This window comes from Propithecus coquereli, unplaced genomic scaffold, assembly GCF_000956105.1.
Source record: "Propithecus coquereli isolate 6110/MARCELLA unplaced genomic scaffold, Pcoq_1.0 Scaffold42, whole genome shotgun sequence".
Lineage (NCBI taxonomy): Eukaryota > Metazoa > Chordata > Mammalia > Primates > Indriidae > Propithecus > Propithecus coquereli.
Window position 1 is genome coordinate 10080628 of NW_012149952.1, and position 25712 is coordinate 10106339.

At 34.6% G+C, this 25712-nt stretch overlaps 1 protein-coding gene across 1 annotated transcript in view; it reads left to right on the forward strand.

Moving 5' to 3' along the window:
• PHF6 (PHD finger protein 6) overlaps positions 1-25502 on the forward strand; it is a 39886-nt gene extending 14384 nt beyond the window's left edge. The window contains exons 5-10 of the mRNA XM_012653489.1: positions 14156-14322; positions 14490-14633; positions 15657-15761; positions 18224-18357; positions 24664-24793; positions 25123-25502. Coding sequence (XP_012508943.1) covers positions 14156-14322; positions 14490-14633; positions 15657-15761; positions 18224-18357; positions 24664-24793 — 680 coding nt within the window. The 3' untranslated portion in view covers positions 25123-25502. The remainder of the gene's footprint in view (positions 1-14155; positions 14323-14489; positions 14634-15656; positions 15762-18223; positions 18358-24663; positions 24794-25122) is intronic.
• The last annotated feature ends 210 nt before the right edge of the window (positions 25503-25712 follow it).

A 25712-nucleotide genomic window follows, 5' to 3' on the forward strand; every position in this document is an offset into this window, starting at 1 on the left:
CTTGGGAATACTAGTACATTTTGTGATCAACAGGTTTTCTGTTAAATTTTTATTCACATTGTAGTACTTTTAAAAAAAATACAGGCATGTTAATAAGTAACCAAATTGAAAATAGAAACTTTTAAAATGATTTAATGATTGTTTCCACTTAAATTTATACAAAACCAGGTTAGTCGTGTTTATATATACGTAGCCAAGTTGTACTTGGTCTTTAAAAAGATATGGGAAGGTTCTCAAATTGAATTCTAACTTTTTTCAAACTTTTTCAAACAGATGGTTTTGATACTTTTAGTAGCAATATAAAATGGCTTAGATTTAATCTGAGATTGTTCTATCTTTCCATTTAGATTAGAGATCTTTAAAATTTTTGTTAGCTTCTGAGAACATGTTGCTTAGAGTTAGAATGGTTTGAGCACTTGTTTTAGGAAGTTGTTTCTTTTATAAAAACTTGCCAATTATTTGTGTTAGCATATTAAAATTGGTGGCTCTTTTTGATCTCTTAGATCTTTGCTTTTATAATACAAAATAGTATTGTTTCTACTTCTGGACTCCAGATTAATCCAAGTACTTTAAAGTGCTGGTTAAAAATACAGTCATTAGCAAAATCTAGTCTTTAAGGTAAACAGACTGGATAAATAATAAAAACAGAATTTTTCGAGGTGATAAAGTATGACTGAAAAACCTTTATAGTGCTTCTGTGTTTTTCCTCACTTCTAGAATTGAATCAAAAACTCCCTTGTGAAAGATTAAGCTTTCCTACCTTTCATTACTTCAAATTTTAATTGTAGTGACCATATATGTTAATCTGAGGACTAAGACTCATGATCTGATGAATATGAGCATACTGGAACAGGACGTTTAAGATATTTAAGAAGGATGATTGATATATACTGTTTCATATTGATGGCTCCTGTTTTATTCCTTAGATTCTGAAGCTGATAGTACCATCTAGTGGTAGAGAAAAGTCACTGCAGACTGTGTAAAGTAGAATAATTTTGACCGCCTTTTTGCTCTGTAAAATTTAATAGTTAGATCTAAATTCATACTTTTCAAGACAACTTTTCTTTCAATGTAACTGGCAGGATTGCTACAACTTCAAATTTTTGATACAATTTATTTGAATTTTGGCTTCAACGTATACATCTATAGAACATTGGGGCTCCTTGTATCATTGATGCATGTAGTGTGTTTATACTCATATTGTGGAACCTGAAGCATAATTTTTCAATTTAAAAGTATTACAGGGTTGATATTTTTTGAATTTTGGCTTTTATCACATTTATTCAGCTGGAATTTAGTTGATATTGAGTGATTTGTCAGGAACAGAACTTCCAATTATTCTCTTGTTTTAATGGGAAACATATGTTCTACTTTATGATTGTGATTTATGATGGGGTGCTATAGGATTGTATTTCAGGAACTGTCTTAGAGAATTATACTGTACAAGTCTCTAGAGCAAAGAGGAATTAATACCTGTGGCAATTTCTTGATTGTTTGCCATCTGTGGCTCAATACTTACTTTGCTAATACTTAATATGATAAATACTGTTTAATTAAGTTTGCCTTGTTAGCTTTATGTTAAATAAACTGCTTTGAAATATTAAATTTGAGAATAATTGTATAATATTGTAATTTAATTTTCCCATTATAAATAAAAATATTATTGAATATTCAATACGTAAAACCCATGCCATCAGTTTTGCTTCAGAAAAAAAAAAAAACATGAACTATGAGTTTGCAGAAACAATTTTTTTCTTTTATCTATAGCCCAAGGTATTTAAGCCATTTGGATGAAATTTTGAGCTGTCACTATGTCACTAGTCACTATGTCACTAGACTATTATAGAATGCCAGTCCCGGGAACTATATATATTTATCTATTAGTAATGATGGCCTAAAAAATGATTTGAAACATACAAGAAAATATTTCTGATAAAAATATCTCCCCTACTGATGGTGGCAGCTAACCGAGGACAGGGTCCCTCTAGAATTATACACAAGTTTGTAAATTTATTTCACCTACTATGTGCCAGGCCTGCTAGGTAATTGGGGATATAAGGATAAACTAGATTCGTCTCTATTTCTAAAGAGCTTGAAGTCTAATTTGAGAAATGCACATTAAATAAATAGTTGCACAATTAATTGGTTAGAATTATAATAAACGAATGAGAAATATAGGATACCATGAGCACATGTTTCAGGGGGGCCTATGAGGAAATTTCATTTAAATTCTTAAAAGACTAAAGAGGATTGGATGAACATTCGACGCAAAAGGAACAGGATCTTTGAAAACTCTGAGACAGAAGGAACTTGATGCTTTTAAGGAATTGATAGAAAGCTATGAAAGTAAAGGATAGATAGAGTGGCACATGATGAGATTGGGAGAAGAATGCGTGGGTCAGATGGGTAAGGGTTTTGGATGCCATCCTAAGGACAACAGGAGGCGATTGAACGTTTTAAGCAGGGGAGAATGGCCTATTGCGGGAATCTGGTGAGTGGAAGGCTTGGACTAGAGTTGTAAGTATGGGGTGAGCAGAAATAGATTTGAGAGAGCATTTGAAAGTAGAATTGATAGGACTTAGGGAGTGGATCTTCTGCTATAGGAATGAGGGAGAAGATGTATTGGACATGACTTCAAGGTTTCTGGCATTAGCAAATGGGTGACTGATGGTGCCATTTACTTAAATAATGGTAGAGTTGGAGCATGCTTACGGGGAAAGTTGATGAGTTAAGTTTGAAAGGTTGAGTTTGAGATACTATGAGCTATCCAAGTATCAGATAAGCAGATGGAGTATATGGTTCTTGTTCTCAGGATAGAGATAGAAAATTGCCAAGTGTGCATATACATAATTGTATCTTTGTGAGTGGAAGAAAAATCCCCTAAGGATAGAATTCAGAAGAGGAGCGGGCTTAAGACTGAACCTTGAGGAACTTTAATAATTAACGGCTGGGTATAGAAGGATGGGTCTGCAAAGGGAGAGAAGGAATGGCTAGAGAGATGGGGGAAAGTCAGGTTAGCATTAAGTCCTAGAAGCCAAAGGGAGGAAGAGAGTAGTTCCAGAAGGAGTGAAATGGTCAACTTGATATGTTGTTGAAAAAGCATCCATTGGATTCAGTGACGACAGAGCCATTGGTGACCTTAGAGAATAGTTTGGGTAGATAGTAGGGGAAGAAGCCACATTAATATGCCCCTCAGAGAAAATGGGAGGTGAGGAATTGGAGACAAGAGACATAAGTAAGCCTTCTAATATGTTTGCTTGTAAAGGGGCAGGGGAATAGTTGGAAATTAAACAATAGTTTTTTCCTTAATAGATTTTATTTTTAGAGCAGTTTTAGGTTCATAGCAAAATTGAGTGGAAAGTACAGAGTTCCCATATATCTCCTGTCCCCCACCACCTTAACACACAGACACAGCCTTCCCCACTATCAACATCCCACACCAGAGTGGTACATTTGTCACAGTGGATGAACCAAGATTGGCACATCAATATCACCTAAAGTCTATAGTTTACATTAAGGTACTCTTGGTGTGGTGTATTCTGTGGGTTTTGACACATGTATAATGACATGTATCCACTATACAGTATCAGACAGAATAGTTTCACTGCCCTAAAAATCCCCTGTGCTCCACCTATTCGTCCCTTCTTTCCCCAAAATCTCTGGCAACCATTGAGAGTTTTACTGTCTCCATAGTTTTTCCTTTTCCAGAATGTCATATAGTTGGAATCATAAAGTATATAGCCTTTTCAGATTGGCTTATTTCACTTAGTTCGCTTTGCCTTTTTTAAGGGGGAGAATTAGTTCATACATAAACCCTTATGTGAAAAGATGCTATGGGCAGGAAGAGATCGAAGGTACAGGAAAACAGGTTCAGCACACAAGTAAAACAATTAACCTATAATAGGAGGACATTTCCACTGTAACAGGAGGGTAGGAAGAGGATAGGTGGCTCCTATCTAATGTGTTTTCTCTGTAAAGGAGAATGTAGGGAGAAGTACGAGGGTTGGAAGTTGAAGGAGAGAGAAGGTTTGAAAGAATAGCTGTGAAGACTGGGAGAGGAAGTTTTCCTGGAGAAATGTAAGGCTTCCAGATTAGGTCGAGGGCCCAGTTGTGGTTTGTAACCATGAATTTATGTAGTAATACCCATCAGTCAGGTTGCGTGACTTTTTCTTCAGTAATTCAGGATCCTAAATGTAGTGTAGAGAAAGTGGCTGGTTGGTTAAATCAGAATTGGGATTTTTTCAAGTGGATTCAACAAAGAAGTGAAGGGATAAGGGAGTTTAGGATATTTGCAAGAGAGAAGTGTGAGCTAGATAGGGAGGGAAATGAAGTCAGGAGAATAAGAAGAATCAGCAAGGCATCAATGGACTGGATGGAGGTCCTGATAAAGTTGAAGAATAATGAGAATGAAAGTACTTAGAAAAGCAAGGATTTGTAGTCCCAAAGTGTAACATAGGGATTTCAGAGGTAGAACCATTTTAGGTGATTATAAAGTGTTTTGGTGTGATTAAAGGAATTCAGTGGTTGATGGAGGATATCATTGAATATCAAGGAACTGAGTGACTAGGTGTTGCTTGGATTGCCCATGTGAACAGGTGAAATCACGCAGGATGATGGCACGAGTTGGTATGGAGAAAAGGCTGTGAGCTATGTGCTAAAGAAAGTCTGATGCGTGAGGTAGAATGATTGGGAGTTGGTAATTGTTAGCAACAAGGAGGGGAAGAGTGAGTATAGCTCCTTTTTACTTAGAGTGTAGGCTGTGGACCAGCAGAATTGGCATCATATGGGAGCTTGTTAAAAATATCTAAGCTCAAGCCTCACTCTTGACTTACTAAATAGGAATCTCCATTTTAACAAGATCCCCAATGGTTTGTATTCACTTTAAAGTTTGAGAAGCAGTAGTTTAGCTGAGTGGCATGGACCTCAAAGATGCAGGGCTTTTTACAAGAGGATAGAGAAATAATGGCTCAACAATGCAGTCTAGTAGAACTTTCTGGGACAATGGAAATATTTATATTTGTACCACCTAATATGGTAGCCACTAGCCATATGTGGTTATTGAGTACTTAAAATAGTGTCTTGCCTTCCTATTCTTAAGAGGAAATTTATACTTTAAAAATGGGCAGGAATAGCCAGAATTAAATCCTATATCTTGTGTGTTTTTCTCCATGTGTCTAGGTAATAACTATATTCTTTACCTTTTTTAAAGCAATATTTCAAAAATATCAAACATTGGTAAAAGTAAATAGCTCTAACTGATGCTAGTCTCTGTTTTGTAGAAGTATTTTAATAGGATAGCTTATCATCACCAAACATTTGAGTACGTGCAAGGAACTGTGATTAGGTAAGGAACTGTGATTAGGTGGTTCATTTAAAATCATTTTCATCAAGAGGTTATGGCCTTTGTATTAATAATTTGTATTGAGCAAAATAATCTCTGATGAGTTAGAAAAAGGTATCTAGAGTAGATGCTGTGTGTTAATTACCCACAGCAAGAATGTGTAGAGAATGTCAGTGATGATCACAAACATAACCTCAGGTCAGATTAGGTTCTTGAAATTTTAAAGAACCAAACTTGTGGTTTATTGTTTTTCTTAAATGACCCAATATAGAATGTCGTGCATGGGATGGGTGCTCAGGAAATGTTTGTAACTTCTTCAGTTTCTTTGTCTTGAAACTAACCACAGTAGCTAATGTGTCACTTATTTGGGGATGATACTTTCTTCTTTGGTAGCTTCTCTTGTGCCAGGTCTTTGTAAAGCGAGATGAATTAACAAAACATAATTTCCATTTTGAGGGTTGGGGGAGGACATAATAGTGACAGGTATGTGAAAAACTGATGAAAATACAATGGTGCCACATGGAAGTATTTAGAGATAAAGGGATATCATGTCTGCATCTTACTCTTAAACCTTTCAGAAAAGTACATATAGAGAGAATGAATGATAAAGCAAATGTGGTAAAATATTAACATTTGTGGAATCTGGGTAAAGGGTATACAGGAATTTTTTAAACAAGTTTTTTATAAGTCTGAAATTACTTAAAAAGATGATACATAGGTGATAAGTGCTAGAATTACAGTGACCATAATATCCCATGCTTTCTGAGACTGTGTAGAAGAATCTTTTGTGCCTAACCTTGGAGGCTATAATCTTTTATTTTGTTCAGGAGTTGGTGGATTCCCTAATGGACAGTTCTGAAACTTTATTTTACAGATTGCTTGTCAAATCATATAACTCCATTTATATTTCAGGAAACAGGGTCACCATAGTTATATTAGAAGTACATTGAAAGAGTGTTATAATTTATATAGATTTGAAGCCTGTGCCTGCTTAAAATTCATTTTGCGTTTTCTTTTCCTTGTTCTTTTTCTAGAATATGCTTACAATTTCTAATCTTCATTACTTTTATTAAAAGGAAATTTAGGGAACTTTTAATGTGATATTAGAGTCTTTAAAAACCTTTAAGTTTAGTAGCATTGAATAGATTTATGAAGTATTGGGAAGGCAGTATCGTGCACTCGTTAAGAGTATGGGCTTTGAAATGAGGTCTGTATTTGAATCTTAGCTCTGCCACTTCTGGTCATGTGATCTTGGGCAAGTTATTTGATACCTCCCAGAAGAGAGCCTTAGATACTGCATCTGTAAATTTGGGTGATTTTTTTAAAAAACCTACCTCATAGGACTATTGTAAGGATTAAATAAAATAATGCATGTTAATCTGTTGACAATGTTCCTGGCACGTAGTGAGTGCTCAGTACAGGCATACCTTGTTTTATTGTACTTTATTGTGCTTCGCAGACATTGAACTTTTTTTTTTTTTTTTTTTTTTACAAATTGAAGGTGTATGGCAACCCTGTGTCAAGCAAGTCTATTGGCACCATTTTTTCCAACAGCATGTGCTTATTACTTCATGTCTCTGTCACATTTTGGTAATTCTCACAATATTTCATACTTTTTCATTATTATTTTATCAGTTATGGTTACCTGTGATCAGTTATCTTTGATGTTACTACTGCAACTGCTTTGGGGGGGCCAGGAACTGTGCCTATGTAAGACAGCGAACTTAATGAATAAATGTTGTGTATGTTCTGACTGCTCCCCCAACTAGCCATTCTCTGTCTGTCTCCTTCCCCTCAGGCCTCCATATTCCCAGAGATACAGTAATACTGAAATTGAAATTAGGCCAATGAATAACTCTACCAGGGCCTCTTAAGTATTCCAGTGAAAGGAAGAGTCACACTTCTCTCACTTTAAATCAAAAGCTATTATAGAAATGATTAAGCTTAGTAAGGAAGGCATGTTGAAAGCTGAGACAGGCCAAAAGCTAGACCTTTTGCTGTTGCTCCAGTTAGCCAAGTTGTGAATACAGAGGAAAAGTTCTTGAAGGAAATTAAAAGTGCTACTCCAGTGAACACACAAGTGTTAAGAAAATGAAACTGCCTTATTACTGATGTGGAGGAAGTTTTAGTAGTCTGGATAGGAGATCAAACCAGCTGTACAGCATCCGCTTAAGCCAAAACCTAATCCAGAACAAGGCCCTAACTTCTTCAAGTCTGTGAAGGTTGAGAGAAGTAAGGAAGCTGCAGAAGAAAAATTTGAAGCTAGCAGAGGTTGGTTCGTGAGGTTTAAGGAAAGAAGTTGTCTCCATAGCATAAAAGTACAAGATGAAGCAGCAAGTGCTAATGTAGAAACTGTAGCAGGTTATCTAGAAGAACTAGCTAAGATCATTGATGAACTTGGCTACACTAAATAATAGGTTTCCAATGTAGACAAAACAGCCTTCTACTGGAAGAAGATGCCATCTAGGACTTTCATAGCTAGAGATGAGAAGTTAATGCCTGGCTTCAAAGCTTCAAAGGCTGTCTCTCTTGTTAGGGGCTAATGGTAACCCTAAGCTGGTGATTTTAAGTTGAAGCCAACGCTCATTCACCGTTCTGAAAATCCTAGGGCCCTTAAGAACTATGCTGAATCTACTCTGCTTATGCTCTATGAATGGATGATAGCACATCTGTTTACAGCATGGTTTATTGAATATTTTAAGCCTGCTGTTGAGACCCACTGCTCAGAAAAAAGATTCCTTTCAAAGGTGCTTATTGACAGTGCACCTGGTCACACAAGAGCTCTGATGGAGATGTACAGGGAGATTAATGTTGTTTGTATGCTTGCTAACACAACATCCATTATGTAGCCAATGGGTCAAGGAGTAATTTCAACTTTCAAGTCTTATTATTTGAGAAATATATTTCATAAGACTATAGCTGTCATAGATAGTGATTCTTCTGATGAATCTGGGCAAAAGTAAATTAAAAAAAACTTCTGGAGAGGATTCACCATTCTAGATGCCATTAAGAACATCTGTGATTCAAGGGAGGAGGTCAAAATATCAACATTAACAGGAGTTAAGAAGCTGATTCTTCCAACTCTCATGGATGATTTTGAGGGGTTCGAGACTTCAGTGGATGAAGTAACTGTAGATGTAGTGGAAATAGCAAGAGAACTAGAATTAAGAAGTAGAGTCTGAAGATGTGACTGAATTGCTGCAATCTCATGATGAAACTTGAACAGATGAGGAGTTGCTTCTTATGGATGAGCAAAGTAGTTTCTTGAGATGAAATTCACTCCTGGTGAATATCCTGTGCACACTCCAAGTCACTTGTGACTCAGTTTTCTGTTTTTTCAGGGGCATTGGGAAGATGACTGATACAACTTAATGGGGTTGTTGTGAGGCTCAGTTGAGATAATGCATATAAACTGTGTAGCAAATCTGGCATAGTAAAAACTCAAAAGCTCGAATGTTAGCTCTTATTGTGAATATTTCCAACTTACATATATTTATATATATTTACAAAAGAAACCTGTTAAGATATCATACAAATAAGCAAAGATAAATGGAGAAAGATGCTTATCACATTTATAGTAGCAGAAACAATCAAAACTTAGAAGTCACAAAATAGGGGGCTGGTTACAGTAGATTACTATTAGCTCTTACAAGAAAGGAGGTGAATTTGCATATACTGGCATGGAAAGTTGTCAAGCTATATTAAGTGGAAAAAGCAACATGTAGAATAGTGTGCTTAGAATGCCATTTGTTTGTGTATCCTTTTAAAGAACATTTGCACATGCAGAGAAAATAATAGTTAACATTTATTGAGAGTATCTTATGTGCCAGGCACTATTCTGACTATTGTACATGAACTAACTCATGTGATTCATCAAGAGCCCTCTGAGGTAGGTCTAAGGTCCCAGGACACATGGTATATAGCAGATCCAAGATTCAAACTCGGGCTCTTAACCACTGAGGTTGAGAAAAGTAGCAATTAACAATGATTACCTGGGAGAAAGAGAGGGCAGCTCACAGGAAGCAAGGAAGGAGGCTAAGGAGCCAGCTGGCAGTGCAGAACAGGTAGAAGTAGGTGAAAGGAAGATTTTTACTTCATTTATGCAAATAGTCATTTATAATTAGAAAAGAAAAATAATTTTTTAAAATGGTAAAACATTTTCAAATTTTAAGTTGGGGAAAAAAGCAGTGGGTTGCAACCATGGAAAATTTAAACATAGGTGCTGTGACTAGCTTTGTATTCACATTTTCAATTATTTTTTTTATTTAAAGGCTGTGTCTTGCCATATTGCCCAGGCTGGCCTTCAACTCCTGGGCTCAAGTGATCCTCCCACCTCAACCTACTGAGTAGCTGGGACTTAGGTGTGTGTCACCATGCCTGGCTCTCAATTATTTTTTAAGTTAAATTCCTATAACTGAAATCACTGAGCCTACAGGCACAAACTTTTTAAGGTTCCTGATGCACGTTGCCATATTGCTTTCCAGAAAGATTATGCTAGGTTAATTGCCATCAGCAGTAGATCGTCTCCCCCCTTTCACTACCTTGGATGTTATAAATTCTTTTAATTACAAAAGTAGCATATTGCCCATTATTTTAAAAATTAAATAGTACAAAAGTTCTATTAAAATTAAAGTAGTGGCTGGCATGGTGGCTCACGCCTGTAATCTTAGCACTCTGGAAGGCCGAGGCAGGAGGATCGCTCAAGGTCAGGAGTTCCAGACCAGCCTGAGCAAGAGCGAGACCCCCATCTCCACTAAAAAAAAAAAAGTAGGAAGAAATTAGCCAGACAACTAAAAACATATATAGAAAAAATTAGCCGGGCATGGTGGCACATGCCCATAGTCCCAGCTCCTGGGAGGCTGAGGCAGGAGGATCGCTTGAGCCCAGGAATTTGAGGTTGTTGTGAGCTAGGCTGACACCACGGCACTCTAGCCAAGGCAACAGAGTGAGACTCTGTCTCCAAAAAAAAAAATTAAAGTAGTTTAAAAAGCCCTCTCCTTGCCCCCAAATCACATTCTCTAGGAGTAACTAGTAATAACAATTTGGTGTGTATCTTACCAGAATCTCTTTTACATACCTATAAACTTACATATGTATGTATTCACATACTTTTTAAAAAATACAATGGCATCATACTATATATACACATAATGTTACACAACTTGCTCTTTTCATTCTGTGATATGTCACAGACCTCCTTCCCTGTTGGTACATACGTATCTACCTCATTCTTTTTAACAATTGTGTTATAATATATTCCATAGAATAAATAGAACCATAATTTGTTGAAGGATTTGTCTATTAATAAAAATTAGTTATGTCTATTTTTTTCATGATTACAAATAGTACTTGAGCAATCTTCCTTGTGTATATATACTTACGTACTTATAAGAGTGATCCTATCGGATAAAGTCCTAGAAATGGGGTTGTCAGGTCAAAGGGTCTGTGCATTTAACATTGGAAATAAGTACTGTTGCATTGCTTCTGAAACCACTTACCCAGTTTATGCTCCCTCCAACAGTGTCTAATTCCAATACCTGTGCTGGATATTATCAGTCTTTAATTTTTGCCTATCTGATTATCTCATTTAATTTTCACTTCCATTATCACTAGTAAGGTTGGGCTTCTGTTCATGTTTTTTTAGTGATTTATATTTCTTCTGTGAATTGCCTGTTCCTATCCTTTGTGAATTTTTCTCTTGGAGTTTGTCTTTTTAAAATTGATTTGTAGGTACTCTCTGAAATATACAGATATTAATTTACTGTCACCATATGCAAATTATTTCCCAATTTACTTTTAGCTTAGTTTATGATACCTTTTGCTATATAAAAATTACTAATTTTTAATCAGCTCTCTCAATCTTTTCCTTTATGGCCTCTTACGTATCCTGAGCCCAAGATTATAAAAAATATTCTCATCTATTTATAGTTTATTTTATGATTAGATTTTTATCCAGCTCTAATTTTTTTATATAGTATGAGGAAAGGAATCTCAGTTTTTTTTAAAAAAATGGATAGCCATTTGTGCCACAATGTCTTTTCCCCACTCATCTGAAATACCACCATTATCATACTCTAAATTTCCACATGCACATGGGTGTGTCTTCAAACTTGCTATTTTCGTCCACTGATATATATCTATTCTTGTGCCAGTGTTTCAACTGCTGTTGCTTTATAGTATATTTTGATATCTTTTTTAAAAGATATTCTTGTGTATTCTTGTCCATTTACTTTTCCAGAAAACCACAGAATCAACTTTAAGTCCTATTTTATCAGAATTTTTACTAAGTCAGGTTAGTGAGAACTGATTTTCTAATATCAGTCCTGTTCATTCAGAAGTATGGTTTATCTCTCCATTTAGGAGGCACTTCTTTGATATTTTTATTTCTAACACATTTTGGGGGGTTTATTATAGCTTTTTATAATTAAAGTCTGCTCTGTTTTGATAGGTGAAAATGATATATCACTTAATTTGTACTTTGATTCGAGAAGAGTTAAATATTTTTAAAGTATGTTTATTAACTATTTATATTCTATGAATTATCTCATATACTTGATCCATCTTTCTATTTTGGTCTCAATTTTATATGAGCTTATCATATTGTGAGAATATTAATCCTTTGTCACAGGTACAGCAGATATTTTTACAGTTTACTATTTGCCTTTTAACTAACCACTTTTTTACTTTTCAGAAGTTTTTAAGTCTAATATAGTTAATCTATGAATCCTTTGTGACTTTTACTATTGCCATTAAAGTTCCTTAAAATTTTATGCTGTTCTACAACTATTATGTACCTGTAATAGTTAAAAATAAAACATTTTTAAACTAGTAAAATTTTATGCTGAATGATTCCATATTTAGGACAAATGTCTTGTGGAAAACTAGCATGTTGGCCTCATAATGGAATCAGTTCTTAAGTAATTTCTTTATAGATGTTTAATAATGTAGTGTTATGATGGTGTTAGTGATATTGCTTTTATTACAGATAATTGAATATATTATGTATCTATATATATATATACATAACTGAATGTTTTATATATATACATATATCAGAATAATTGAAACATTTGGTTATGATTTTTTATTTTAAGAATTTTTAATTTTGGGCAAGTGCAAGTAATTATAACTGCTTTAATGAAATTCTGTGTCTTAAAAATTGTCAATTTGAGTATTTCAAGTAGGTAGTATGTTCCGATATGAAATTTGCTATAGTGTTAAGGTCAGAAAACATCTTTAATTTACTTCTCTGTCTTCACAGGAAGAGTTATTCGCATGTATAAAACACTATCCAGTAACTTTTACCTTTTCCCCTTTACCCTCTCAAATCCTGCCTTAATTACGTGAAGTTGCATTCATGTAAATTGTTTTTTTACAAACAGTCTAATACTTGCAGTTCCCTTAGTTTATATATAGTCAAGTATACTAATTGAATTGCCGTTTTCTGAGCATGGTAAATGTGCGTTTGTTTCTAAAAAAAACAACAAAAAAACCTTTAAAGTATTAGGAAAGATATTAGCATCTGAGAATAGGAGTTGATATGCTTTCTCATTGAGAAATTAGTCTCTAGAATTATAATCATAACATGGTAAAGGAAAAAAACAATGAAGAGCTATCCCTAAAACTTTCTATAGTTTGACCCTAAGACAAGTGAACACTTGGTTTTTATACCTTTTATAACACTAAATACATTGTTTTGGGTACAGTAGGCCCTCAATAAATAAAATATTTGTAGTAAATAACTGAATGAAACACCTTCCATTAATGATATAAATTCTTTTCAAATTGCTGAGAAATGCAATTCTAAAATTTCTGCATGAATTTTGTTTAATCCATTAAAGTATACACAACTAACTTGCAATATAGCTTTTTTACCACTTATGTCAGAAATTTCTTTTGTGCTTAATATTTGTTTAATTATTTGATCAGTTCAATTGTAGATTACTTCATTGTTGAATCTGTTCATTCAGTTTTCGTGGTAGTTTGAAGAGCTATGCTGTTCAGAACTTTTCTGTGATGATGAAAAGTCTTTATCTGTTCTAACAGAGTTGCAACTAGCCACATATGGCTAATAAGCTCTTGAAATGTGGTCAGTGTGACTGAGAAAGTGAAGTCTTAATTTTATTTAATTATAACTGGCTTAAAACAATTTTTTTGGAAGATAGGGTCTTGCTCTGTCACCCACGCTGGAGTGCAGTGGCATGGCCCAATCATAGCTCACTGTAAACACAAACTTCTGGGCTCAAGCGATCCTTCTGCCTCAGCCTCCTGAGTAGCTAGGACTACAGCAGTGGCTAACTTTTTTTGTTTTTATAGAGTTGGGGTCTTGAACTCCTACCCTCAAGCAATCTTCCCACCTCGGCTTCCCAAAGTGCTGGGATTATAGGTGTGAGCCACCACACTGGGCATGATTTAAATTTTTAAAAGCCACATATTAGTATTAGCTACTGGATTGGCTAGCACAGATATACCTACTTTATTTTCACTTAGTTTTCCAAGTTATGGTAAGTTTATTTTCTAGGTAAGTGTTCTAATTTCACCAACAGTGTGATATAAAACTCTTTGAAACCTGTAGTTAAAAGAAATAATGCAAGAGCTAGTTCTAAATATTAATTTATTAAACTGTTTTTTTGGATTTGATTTTTGTTACATTTATCTGAAACATTAAGTTGCTATATTGAACATACCACAGACCATTTCTCCTCATTTCTGGAGACAGTTTCTTTCTAAGGATAAAGGTATGTCCTAAGGACCCATGAACTAATGTTCATTTTAAGATTGGTCTATAAAAAGCTTTTGTTCATTTTTAAGCAGCTGATTTAGAAGAAAGTTTTAATGAACATGAACTGGAGCCCTCATCACCTAAAAGTAAAAAGAAAAGTCGCAAAGGAAGGCCAAGAAAAACTAATTTTAAAGGGCTGTCGGAAGATACCAGGTCCACATCCTCCCATGGAACAGATGAAATGGAAAGTAGTTCCTATGTAAGTAGAAAAGGGTTGGATTGTTACTTTTTGTAGCACTATGACTATTTCATTTAAACTGTGTCTATAGGTAAAGTTCATCATTTGAAATGTTAAATAAACTTGAAATACTAATAGCATATTTTTGTGGATTTTTTTAAGTTCTTTTTTTCTTTTTATATTTGCAGAGAGATAGGTCTCCACACAGAAGCAGCCCTAGTGACACTAGGCCTAAATGTGGATTTTGTCATGTAGGGGAGGAAGAAAATGAAGCAAGAGGAAAACTGCATATATTTAATGCCAAGAAGGCAGCTGCACATTATAAGTGCATGGTAAGCATGATTCTTTTTATGTTCTTTTAAGCCCAAGTTTTTTTGAAAATCATTTAGCTAGTAACCAAATATAGCACTTCCCCCCAGCATTAATGTTTTAGAGTTATGAATAGTATGTCTGGTAATCCCGAATCTTAATAAACTTTAGCTTTTGAAAAATAATGGCTTTTATGTTTTAGTAGGATTTGAAGCAATTCTAATTATAGTTACCATAATCAAGATAATCCATAATTAATTATTTCATAAGTGTGAAATTTCAGCTTTATAAACATGTCACGAAAGACATTTTAGGCCTCCACTATAACCTAACAAATATCTCTGTTATAGTACTTAACATACTGTATTGCAATTATTCATTTACGAGCCTGTCTTCCCTAATGGACTCTCAAATTCCTTGAAGATAAGAATAATATGAGGATAAGTTTTTATCTTAGCATCCTTAGATCCAGGCCTGACTTGCAGTACACATGAATGTTTTTGAATTAGGTTATATTGAATTATTCATCCCATTTATGATTAGGTTTTTAAAATTATTTATATCAGACGTTCTTAACCAGAGTGCATATCAGATTTACCTGGGGAGGTTTTGCCAAAATATGTGCACCTAGGACTCCATGGAGTAGATCCCAGACCTGTCTATTTTGGAAGAAAAAATTCCCAGGTGATTCTGATCTGTATCTATGGATGAAATATGCCAGTTTAAGCTATTTTTCAAAACTTTCTGGAAATGTAAAACAGTTGAGACAACAGGGTGACATCGATGAAATCTTCATTGTTTGAAGCAGGTTATTTAATCTTGGCTGCACACTGGCAACCTTAGTTTGATTTCGGTGTCTATATTTTGGGTTATATTTTAATCAGACATGTGAATGTATTAAAAATATTTGAGTTAGAACTTGATTATTGAGGTAATATCATCTTTCTCAGGAAATTAAAGTAATATAACACATTTGTTATTATCTTGTTTAGTCTTTTTCTCATAAGGATTCTCAATGTTAATGTTCCTGCATTTTTCTCCTCTAGTTGTTTTCTTCTGGCACAGTCCAGCTCACAACAACATCAAGAGCAGAATTTGGAGATTTTGATATTAAAACTGTACTTCAAGAGATTAAGCGAGGAAAAAGAATGGTCTGTGGTTTTTATATTTGTTATGCAACATTACTCCTGACTTTCTGCTTTAAATTTAGAACATATCTCAAATTTATCCAGTCATCAAAAAATTGAATATAAAGTAGTTCGTGTTAAATCAAATTATATGTTTGACTTATTTGTAATGTAATAAAGGATGCTAATGTTACTGACACTTATTTCTTTCTGTGTAACTTCATTACTTAAGAGAATTATACTGAGAAGATTTATATTTCAAGGTATTTAGGAGCCCTTTAATAAAATAAATGAGGATATGAATGTGACAAACTTTGTTAAATTTAAAATGTTATATTGTGTAAGCTTGCTTAATTTTTTTCCGAGACTTTCTGTTTAAAGTGCACATAAATGGTTATGTCCCTTAAAACGTTTATCATAGCTTTAAAGTTTCCTTTGTAAAATAATGTAAAATGTGCCTTAGTCTCATGTTTTTAAACATACTGAATTACTAATAAGTAGCTTTAAGAAATATTGACGTTTTTATTAATTACTCATTTAAAGCTTCTAAATATTATAAAATGTCAGCAGAATGCAAAGTCTTTTCTTTAAGACAGCAATTGTTGCTTAGAATGACTTTAATTTTTCAATGTTTTTGTTGTGAAAATTTTCAAACATATCAAAATTAGAAAGACTAGTAATACACATCTATTCATCACCTTGATTCATCAGTTATCAAGAATTCGCTGCACTCGTTTCATCTATGCCCTTTATTCTTGTTGCTTGAAGTATTTTAAATCAGAGCTCAGACTTCTTATCACTTCACCTCTACATAGTTCAGTATGTATCTCTTAATAATTGAACATTTTCTTACCTAACCACAATGTCATTACACCTTATAAATTAACAATAATTCCTCAGTGTCATTTAATACCCAGTTCATATTTGTATTTCCTCAACTGTCCCAAAACTATCTCTGAGGGTTGATTTATGTGACTCAAGATCCAACAGAGGACCACATGTTGCATTTGGTTCTTATATATCCCTTAAGTAATCTAGGGTAGTCCCTCCTCCCTCTCTTCATTGTTTTTGGTTTTGTTTCTATGCCATTGACTTATTAAAAAAATTAATTGTCCTGTAGAATGTCCCACATTTTTTGTCTGTTTGCTTTTCATGATGCCATTTAACTTGTTCCTCTATCCACCATATTTTCTTTTAAAGTGGTAGTTACATGTACAGGCTTGGTTAGATTCAGTTTGAACTTTTTAGGGGGGTAAGAATATTTCACAGTTGGAACTATATCATCCATATTTTATCACATCAGACAGGTCATAATGTCTGATCCTTGGATTTAGGTGGTGAGTCTGATTTCTCCATTGTGAAATTCCCCTTCAGTCTTTCATGTAATGGTTTCAGATATTTATGATCTTTGTCTGAATCCATTAGAAATGACCCTTTCTTTATGGAACTGCATATTTCAAGGTGTGAAAATTATTGATATCTGTTCCATTTAGAGCCAGTTCAGTTTATTGATGCTTTGATTATTCTCTTTTAAAATGAAACTCTTAACAGAATCCATAGTACCAAAAAAATTAGGGAAAAATTACTTCATCATATCATGATGTTGTGTCATACAGCTAAAGTCCAAATTGGTGACTAGGATGACACTTCAATTCTCTTGATCACCTTATTGTTTACCTCTGGACCATTGAGGGTTAGGGTAAACACTAACCTAGCATTTCCTCCATGTGTGCTCCGAAGGAAATTAGTCCATCAAGATGCTCCCCACTCCTCCAAAAATAAGAGGGCATCTAGAGTTCAATAAACTTGGAAACTGTTTATTAGGCCTCCCGCACCCCCCCACCCTTCCTGGAGAATAGGCGGTGAGAAGTTCTGCAATAAAGCAATCTGCTTAACCTATCATTTCTCAAACTTATTTGACTGTGAAATCCTTTTTTCAACAGGTGCCTTTAAATCTCAGAACATTCTTTAGGCAAGGCTGATCTAGGCCAAATTGAGAAATCTCGAAGGGATTTCAGTCCCTTTAGTTTCCTTCTGTCCTTTTTCCTCTCTGGGGGAAGTGCTTTCCTGATTTCTCATTCTTTCCCCCAATTATAAGATAAAAGAATCTGACTTCAGGGAGAAAAAGAAGCCAACCACTAAAATATTCGTTCTTTTTGTATATTTGGGTATTAAGGTGCATCTTATCTATATTTGGATGTCAACACCCTGATGGTTAATAAAGTTTTTTAACAAGCTGGTGGTTTATAAATATAAAATAATGGAAACATCAGGGGATGACTTAGTAAGTTTATCAAAATATAGTTTAAGTTGCCCCATTATTTTAATTATATGCTGTATAATAACTTCAATGTACTTTTTTCAATAGGAAATGGATGCTGTTTTGTTTGTAAACTAGAATGTCCAAAATATAACTAAAATAGAATAAATAAGGTTGCATAAATTTTGAAATACTGTTTATGATTATTCTTTCTTTCCTTAAACAGAAATGTACACTTTGCAGTCAGCCCGGTGCTACTATTGGATGTGAAATAAAAGCCTGTGTTAAGACTTACCATTACCACTGTGGAGTACAAGACAAAGCTAAATACATTGAAAATATGTCACGAGGAATTTACAAGTAAGAAAACAACAATTGTCCATTTCCTTAAACATGTCAGTAAGTAACTGCCCTTAAATAGATGGTATTAGTTTACTTGATCTGTATTCTTAGGTGTTTAATACTGAGCACTTTATATAAGGAATGAGTACGGCAATTGGCATTTTCCTCTGACTACATATCCCTGGATTAGTATTCATTCATCCAATGTTAATTATGCTTACTATGTGCCAGGCATTGTGCTAGGAGCTGGGCATACACTAGTGATCAAAACTGACATAGACTGTGTCCTCGTGAAGCTTACAGTCTATTGGGAGAGGACTATTAATTAAATGGCCAGACAGTTACAGACTACGTAAGTGCTCTAAAGAAGTTATAAAGTGCTATGAGAGCATATAAGAAGGAAGAGCTAACCTAGTATATAGTGGGGAGTGTTTAAGAATTTTCTGAAGGAAATAGTGCTTGAGCTGAGATAGGAAGGACAAAGGTGAACATTGTGGGGGGTGGTCTAGGCAGAAAGAACAGCGTATGTGAGACTCTCCAGTGGGACAGAGCAAGGATGGAAATGGGGAGCTGTGTTAGGAAGCCATTGCTGATGGTCTGGTGAGAATTGTTGGTAGCTTAAAATAAGATGTAGCTGTGAAGATAGAAGCCAAAAGATTCTCTTGGAAAGATGATGAGAGAGTAAGGTTTGGAGATTTGGGATTGTGTGTCACTCTCTTTTTTATGGGTCTTCCGCTTACCTGTGCTGCCTTGGGCTAGTGGTGTTGGCGTATATCTATAATGGTTCCATTTGTTTAATGAAATGGAGAATAAGTTGGTAGGGATCCCTGAACTTTTGATTTGCCTTTCAGAGTTGTAAAGCACTTCCTTACTCTCACGTACTTAGTATGCAATAAACCAGTGACTCAGAGTAGTCTAATATTCTTTGTAAAAAGCAGTTTACACAAACAGTCACCTAGTCATTTGAGTGCCTGTGTAAGGTACTAATGCTGTATTATAAAATTTGCCAAACTTAAAGGCATAAATGTTTTTCAAATGAGTTTTGTCAGGCCTTTAAAGAACAGGTCATTCCAATATTATTTAAAGAGGCCCAGCACATAGCAAGAGAAGGAAAACTACTTGGTGCATTCTGTAAAGCTTGCATAACTGTGATATCAAACCTATCGAAGATACATCAAAAGAAAAACAAACTGTAGACCAATCTCACTTTTATAAATATATATATATACAAATCCTAAATGAAATAGTAAATCAGATCCAGCTCTGTATTCTAATAATTTAAAGACTGTTCAAAATTAGGAAATACATTAATGTGATTTATTATAATTTATAAAGAAAAATCCTATCACTTTCCTGATAGATGGTGAAAAGACATTTGATAACATTCAATATCAATTTCTGAATTTTAAAGTAAGATAACAAGAGTATGCTTGGTAAACTAGGAATCTTAATAGGGTGTTTATGAGAAAACAACAGCAAATAGTTTATTTATTGTTGTTAAAGTAAACGAGCAATGGTTCTTAACCAGGTTTGAGCCACAGAATCACCTGGGTGGATAGAGCCCTCTTTTAAAATGTTCATGCCTGAGCCCCACCCATGGAGATTTATAATTCAGTAGGTCTGGGTTGAGGCCCAAACTGTATATTTTGATGACTCTCCAGGTGATTCTTATGTTCGTCTCTAATTGAGAACCATTAGATTAAATACACTCACTCAGATTAGGAACAAGACAAGGGCACCAACTACTTGCATTACTTTTAATGCTCTTCTGAAGGGTTAAGCTGGTGCAACAAGAAAAGAAAGAAAAACGTATAATAAATAAAATGATCAATCTTTGTTATTGATATCATTGTCTACCAAGAAAATCCAAAGACATCAACTCTGAATTTATTAAAATTAACAAAAGCTCAGTAAAGTTGCTGAGTATGAGACGATTTTAAGAAAAACAATTCCAGCAATAACTAGTTAGAAAATGTAAAGATGTCCACCATTCCCAACCCCCATACACACACACACTAAAGGTGAACCTTTTCCATCTTTAAAAAATTTGTGTTTTGGGCAGGTGCAGCGGCTCACGCCTGTAATCCTGATGCTCTGGGAGGCCAAAGCGGGAGGATTGCTTGAGCTCAGGAGGTTGAGACTAGCCTGAGCAAGAGCAAGACCCAGTCTCTACTCAAAATAGGAAAAATTACCCAGGCATGGTAGCGTGTGCCTGTGGTCCCAGCTACTCGGGAGGCTGAGGCAGGAGGATCGCTTGAGCCCAGGAGTTTGAGGTTGCTGGGAGCTATGATGACGCCACTATACTATAGCCAGGGTGACAGAACAAGATTCTGTCTCCAAAAAAAAAAAAGAAAGAAAAAAAAAATTCATTTTGCAAAGGACTCAGATGAATGGTGAAATATATTACGTTCCTTGATAAAAAACTCAGCATTAAAAGATACCTATTCTCACCAGATCAATCTATTAAACTTAATGTAATTTTAATCAAATCCAAATTTTTTGATAATTTTATCTAAAAGAGTAAATGTTATATAATATTCTATTTGTAATGGTTAGGTTTACCTTATATAACAGAGGGAAAAACAGCAGTTTAACAAAATAGAGGGTTGTTTTTTCACCTAAAAGACTTGCAGAGGAAAGCAGTCCAGATGTGGTAGGTAGTTTTTCAGGGTCATCAGGGGCCCAAGTTACCATCTTTCTGCTCATTCAACCTTGGGGTGTCCTTCCACGTTGTGTGTGTATGTTTTGTATATATAGAAAATTCTCTGGAAGCATATTGAGCAAACTTAACAGTTATTACCTCATTAGTTGCATAGAGATGGAGGGGAAGAAGCAATTTTATATTCTCCATTATATAATTCTGTTATGTTTGAATATTTTCATGAGTCATATATCATTATTTAAAGTAGCCATTAACATTTTAAAATAACAGGCCCATTTTAAACATCCTAAATCAAATTATGTGGAGAATTTTTGTATTTAAATTTTAACTTTATTTAGATATTTTTATTATAATAATTATCCATTTTTATTTTGGAAAAAAATATATGGACAAGAAAAAAACTTAATGTCAACTTTAATTCGACCACCCAGAGATAACAATTTTAAATCTTTTGGAATATTTTCTTCTAGATGTTTGTATGATTGTGTATATGTGTATATTTATAAAAACAAGGTTTTCTTATATCTACTGTTTTATAATCTCTTTTCCACTTACTATATCTGAGACCTTTTTTCTGACATTAAACAATTTTACATCTGTTTTAATGGTTGTATAATATTCCATTATATGGGTATATCAGTTTGTTTTATTGGTTCCTTTTTTAGACATTTAGGTTGTTTTTACCTTTTTTTTTTTTGAGACAAGGTCTCACTCTGTTGCCTGGGCTAGAGTACAGTGGCATTATCATAGCTCACTGCAACCTCAAAGTCCTGGGCTCAAGCCATCCTCCTGCCTCAGCCTCCTGAGTAGGTGGGACTACAGGTGCGTGCCACCACACCTGGCTAATTTTTTTATTTTTTGTAGAGACAGTGTCTCATTGTGTTACCCAGGCTGGTCTCGAACTCCTGGGTTCAAGTGATCCTCCTGCCTCAGCCTCCCAAAGCACTAGGATTACAAGCATGAGCCATCACACCCAACCTGTTTTTACTTTCTAACTATTAGAAAACCATGTTTCAGTGACCATCTCTAAACAAAAGTATTTGCATTGGGATCCATGATGATTTGAATTGCTTTTTCAAAATATTTTTTTCACATTGAAAGTTGTTTCTAAAATCTGCTTATAATGTGGGTTCCAGACAGAGACCGTTGAGTTCAAATAAGAGTACATATGCAGATAGTTTGGGGAGTTAAGAATGAAAAAATAGAAGGAAATGCAAGGAGGAATATTTCTGAATGGATTGGCTTTCCTATCTCCTAAATGTGGCCTTTGTTCCTTACCAGCCCTTTCTGGATCCTGCCTATAGTCATATTCAAAAGGCAAAGGAGGAGTATATAATGATTTTTATTTATATTTATCCTGTTTCATTGTCTTTTATTGTACTTTTAAAGTATTTAAATATGAATTTTTTTAAAATATCAGTCTCTCACCATAGAAAAGTGAGTTCTGTGACAGCAGGGATCTTGTTTGACTGGTTGACACCTCTGACCTTGGTGCCTAGACTGGTAAAGGGCACATAAGGGCCTATGGGAAATAATCTACAAATGAAAAATAACACCATAAAAAGATTAAAATTTGTTCTAACAACAAAGCACTTTTCCTTTTAGAGGAAACTTTCTATTGAAAAGATTTTCAAATGTAAACAAAAATAGAATAGTATAACAACTCCCCACATCAGCAGTTACCAAGTTATTGCCAGAGTTGTTTTAGCTGTTGTTTTATTTCCTGAAGTATGTCAAAGCAGAGTCCTATATCTCTTGTCATTTTATCCCTACATACGTCAGTTTGTGTATCTTAAAAGTGTAGTTGTTTCTTACTTAGTCACTATCCCATCATCACAGTTTGTAAAATTAACAATTATTTCTTAGTATCATCTTATACTGAATCCATTTTCATATTTCTCCAATTGTCTTGAAAATGTCATTTTAGATTTAATTTCTTAAAATTTGGATATATACAAGGTTCATCCATTGCATTTGATATTTCTCATAAGTCTATTTTAATATGGAGCAATTCCTACCCCAGTCCGTCCTTTCTCCCCCTACTTGTTGAAGAACACCAATAAGTTGTCCTGTAAAAGTCCCACGTGATTAAAAAAAGAGATAGTTCCCAATGTGTAGCATTTGAAAAGTACAAATTCTCCCTATTGAAAATATGTTAAGACTAAAAAGAAAAATAATGAGCAAAACTAGATTGAAGTCAGTTGTTAATGCTGTCCACTGTTGTGCCCCCTCAACCCCACCCCTGCCTTTTATTCTACTCAAATGTTAGACCTAGTTTAGATCATCTATTTGTGACATGTGAAATTCCTATACGATCTTCTTTTATCTGTTGTTGACCACAAGAGGGCATCCAGGGAATGTTTTCTAAGCATTTTTTCATTATTATCTTGTGTATAATTGACTTAAAACTGAGCTCAGATCAGCCTACCCTTCTTTAATTGCCCAAAATCACCTACATTACTATTTTTATTAAAAACTTAATGAATTTCGGCCAGGCAAGGTGGCTCACACCTGTAATCCTAGCACTCTGGGAGGCTGAGGCGGGAGGGTTGCTTGAGGTCAGGAGTTCAAGACCAATCTGAAAAAGAGCAAGACCCTGTCTCTACTAAAAATAGAAAAATTAGCCAGGTGTGGTGGCCCATGCCTATAATCCAAGCTACTCAGGAAGCTGAGGCAGAAGGATCATTTTTCAAATGTACAGTGTATATACCCAAATAAAAGGTTGTGGAACAGCATAGTATCAAAGTATGACTCCAGGGATTACTATCTAGTTTTAAAGGGAAAACCTACCTTTACGATGGAGAAATCTGGCCATCACCACCACCTTAACCAAATGATCAAACATAGCATCAGTTTGAAATTGCATGCTTCCTGAAATATGCAGGATCACCTAAAAAGTGTCTTGACTAAAAAAAGAAAAGTTGAACCTGATGCTAACCAAGCCCTTAGACCTTATTTCCAGTTTATAGGAAATGCAGAGTGAGGGAGAACCAAATAAAACAGTATCACAATTAGACAAATCCAGAGTGTGCTACAGTTGACAAGCTGTCTGACCTGATTGCATCCAGAAAAGTCAGCGTCATGAGAAAACAAGAAGTTGGAGGGACCAGTCTAGATTAAGAGAGACGTAGCCAAATGCAGTGCCAGGAAACAGTTGAATGACTCATGAAAGGTATTCTAGTGAAAGCTAGAACACTAATGATGAAAAGGCATTCGAAGGGTTTGAGTAAAATTGTTTCATGAAATGTGAGCAGAAAGCAGCAGTATATATAGAATATATATTTCCTAAAATGTGATTTTAAATTCTGTATAGGAAACAAATGTATAGAATTTGATTATTTCATCCAGATACTTGAAAGTTGTTATTTTCAAGTTGGCCAAAAACTTTACTTTTAATTCCATTGAGCCAAATAAGGAATTGCCATATAACTGTCATCCTAAACCAAAGGTTTTATTTCAGATGAAGTTTTATCTCAATTATAGTATGTTCTCCTATATTTCAGATAGACATAGACCTGTAACTAATCGTGGAATATTTTTAAGTATGGATGAGGAAACCCATATTTTAAACAGGCACCAACCTCACCTACTAACAATGGCATGAATGTATTCTCATCAACAATGACAAAACATTTTGAGATTTTTGTCTTTCATCATTGTAGACTGTATTGTAAAAATCATAGTGGAAATGATGAGCGAGATGAAGAAGATGAGGAACGAGAGAGTAAAAGCCGGGGAAAAGTAGAAATTGATCAGCAACAACTAACTCAGCAGCAACTTAATGGAAACTAGGTATGAAAGTTAATTATATGGGATCTGTTGTCAGGATACAATACACACTGATAAAGACATGTTGAAGTAATGGTATGCAGTAAGATTTTTTAATCTTATTATACTTAATTAAGAGCATGTTACTAGAATGCTGAGGATTTTGTGGGCTTGCATAGTAGTTTTTTTTTAAACTAGCTGATTTTATAATCGTAAAAACAAGCTATCCACTTTATGAATAAATGTAGTTGTAATGTTGAATCAGTAAGATAGTCTCACTCCTCAATAACATTATATTGATTGTGTGCCCCTCAAGCATGATATTTTACATTTTTTTATCATCTTTTAAACAGGTTCATGGGACAGAGTTAGAAAACTGAGAATGAATAAGACATCCATAACTACTATTCTTTTTTCACTGTTTTCTAAAATCGAAAAGGGTTTGTAACTTTTTACTGCCCAACTCTTAGATCCTTCATTGAACTGCCTAAAATGTCTTGTTTGTTTTATGAGCCTTCCCTAGAAGGCTGAGTTTGACATGTTGATATTACGTAGCTGTAGTTTGCAGTTTCTGGGAAGCAATTGAAACACTATTAACCCTGTGTATAGTGTCAACAGTTAAAGCAGACATTGAAATGAAGTAAGCTATATTTCTGGACTGAACAAAGTTCTACTGTTTAGAGTGTTTAAGTTTGTGTAGTGGATTCATACTCAAGGGAAAGCATAAGCAAATTTTACTTTACAATGCAAACATGCCACTGGTGGCAACACATGGTAATTTGTGGATTTTTTTTCACACTCAAGTACTTAATAGAGGCTAGAAATGAAGAGAATCTTCTTTTTCTCTTGGCTTTGACAGCACATGCTAAAACTCTCTTCCAAGAAGTATGCTAAAGCTTTTCATTTGGTTCCTGTTAAAGTTGTTCTCACTGACCAGCATGGA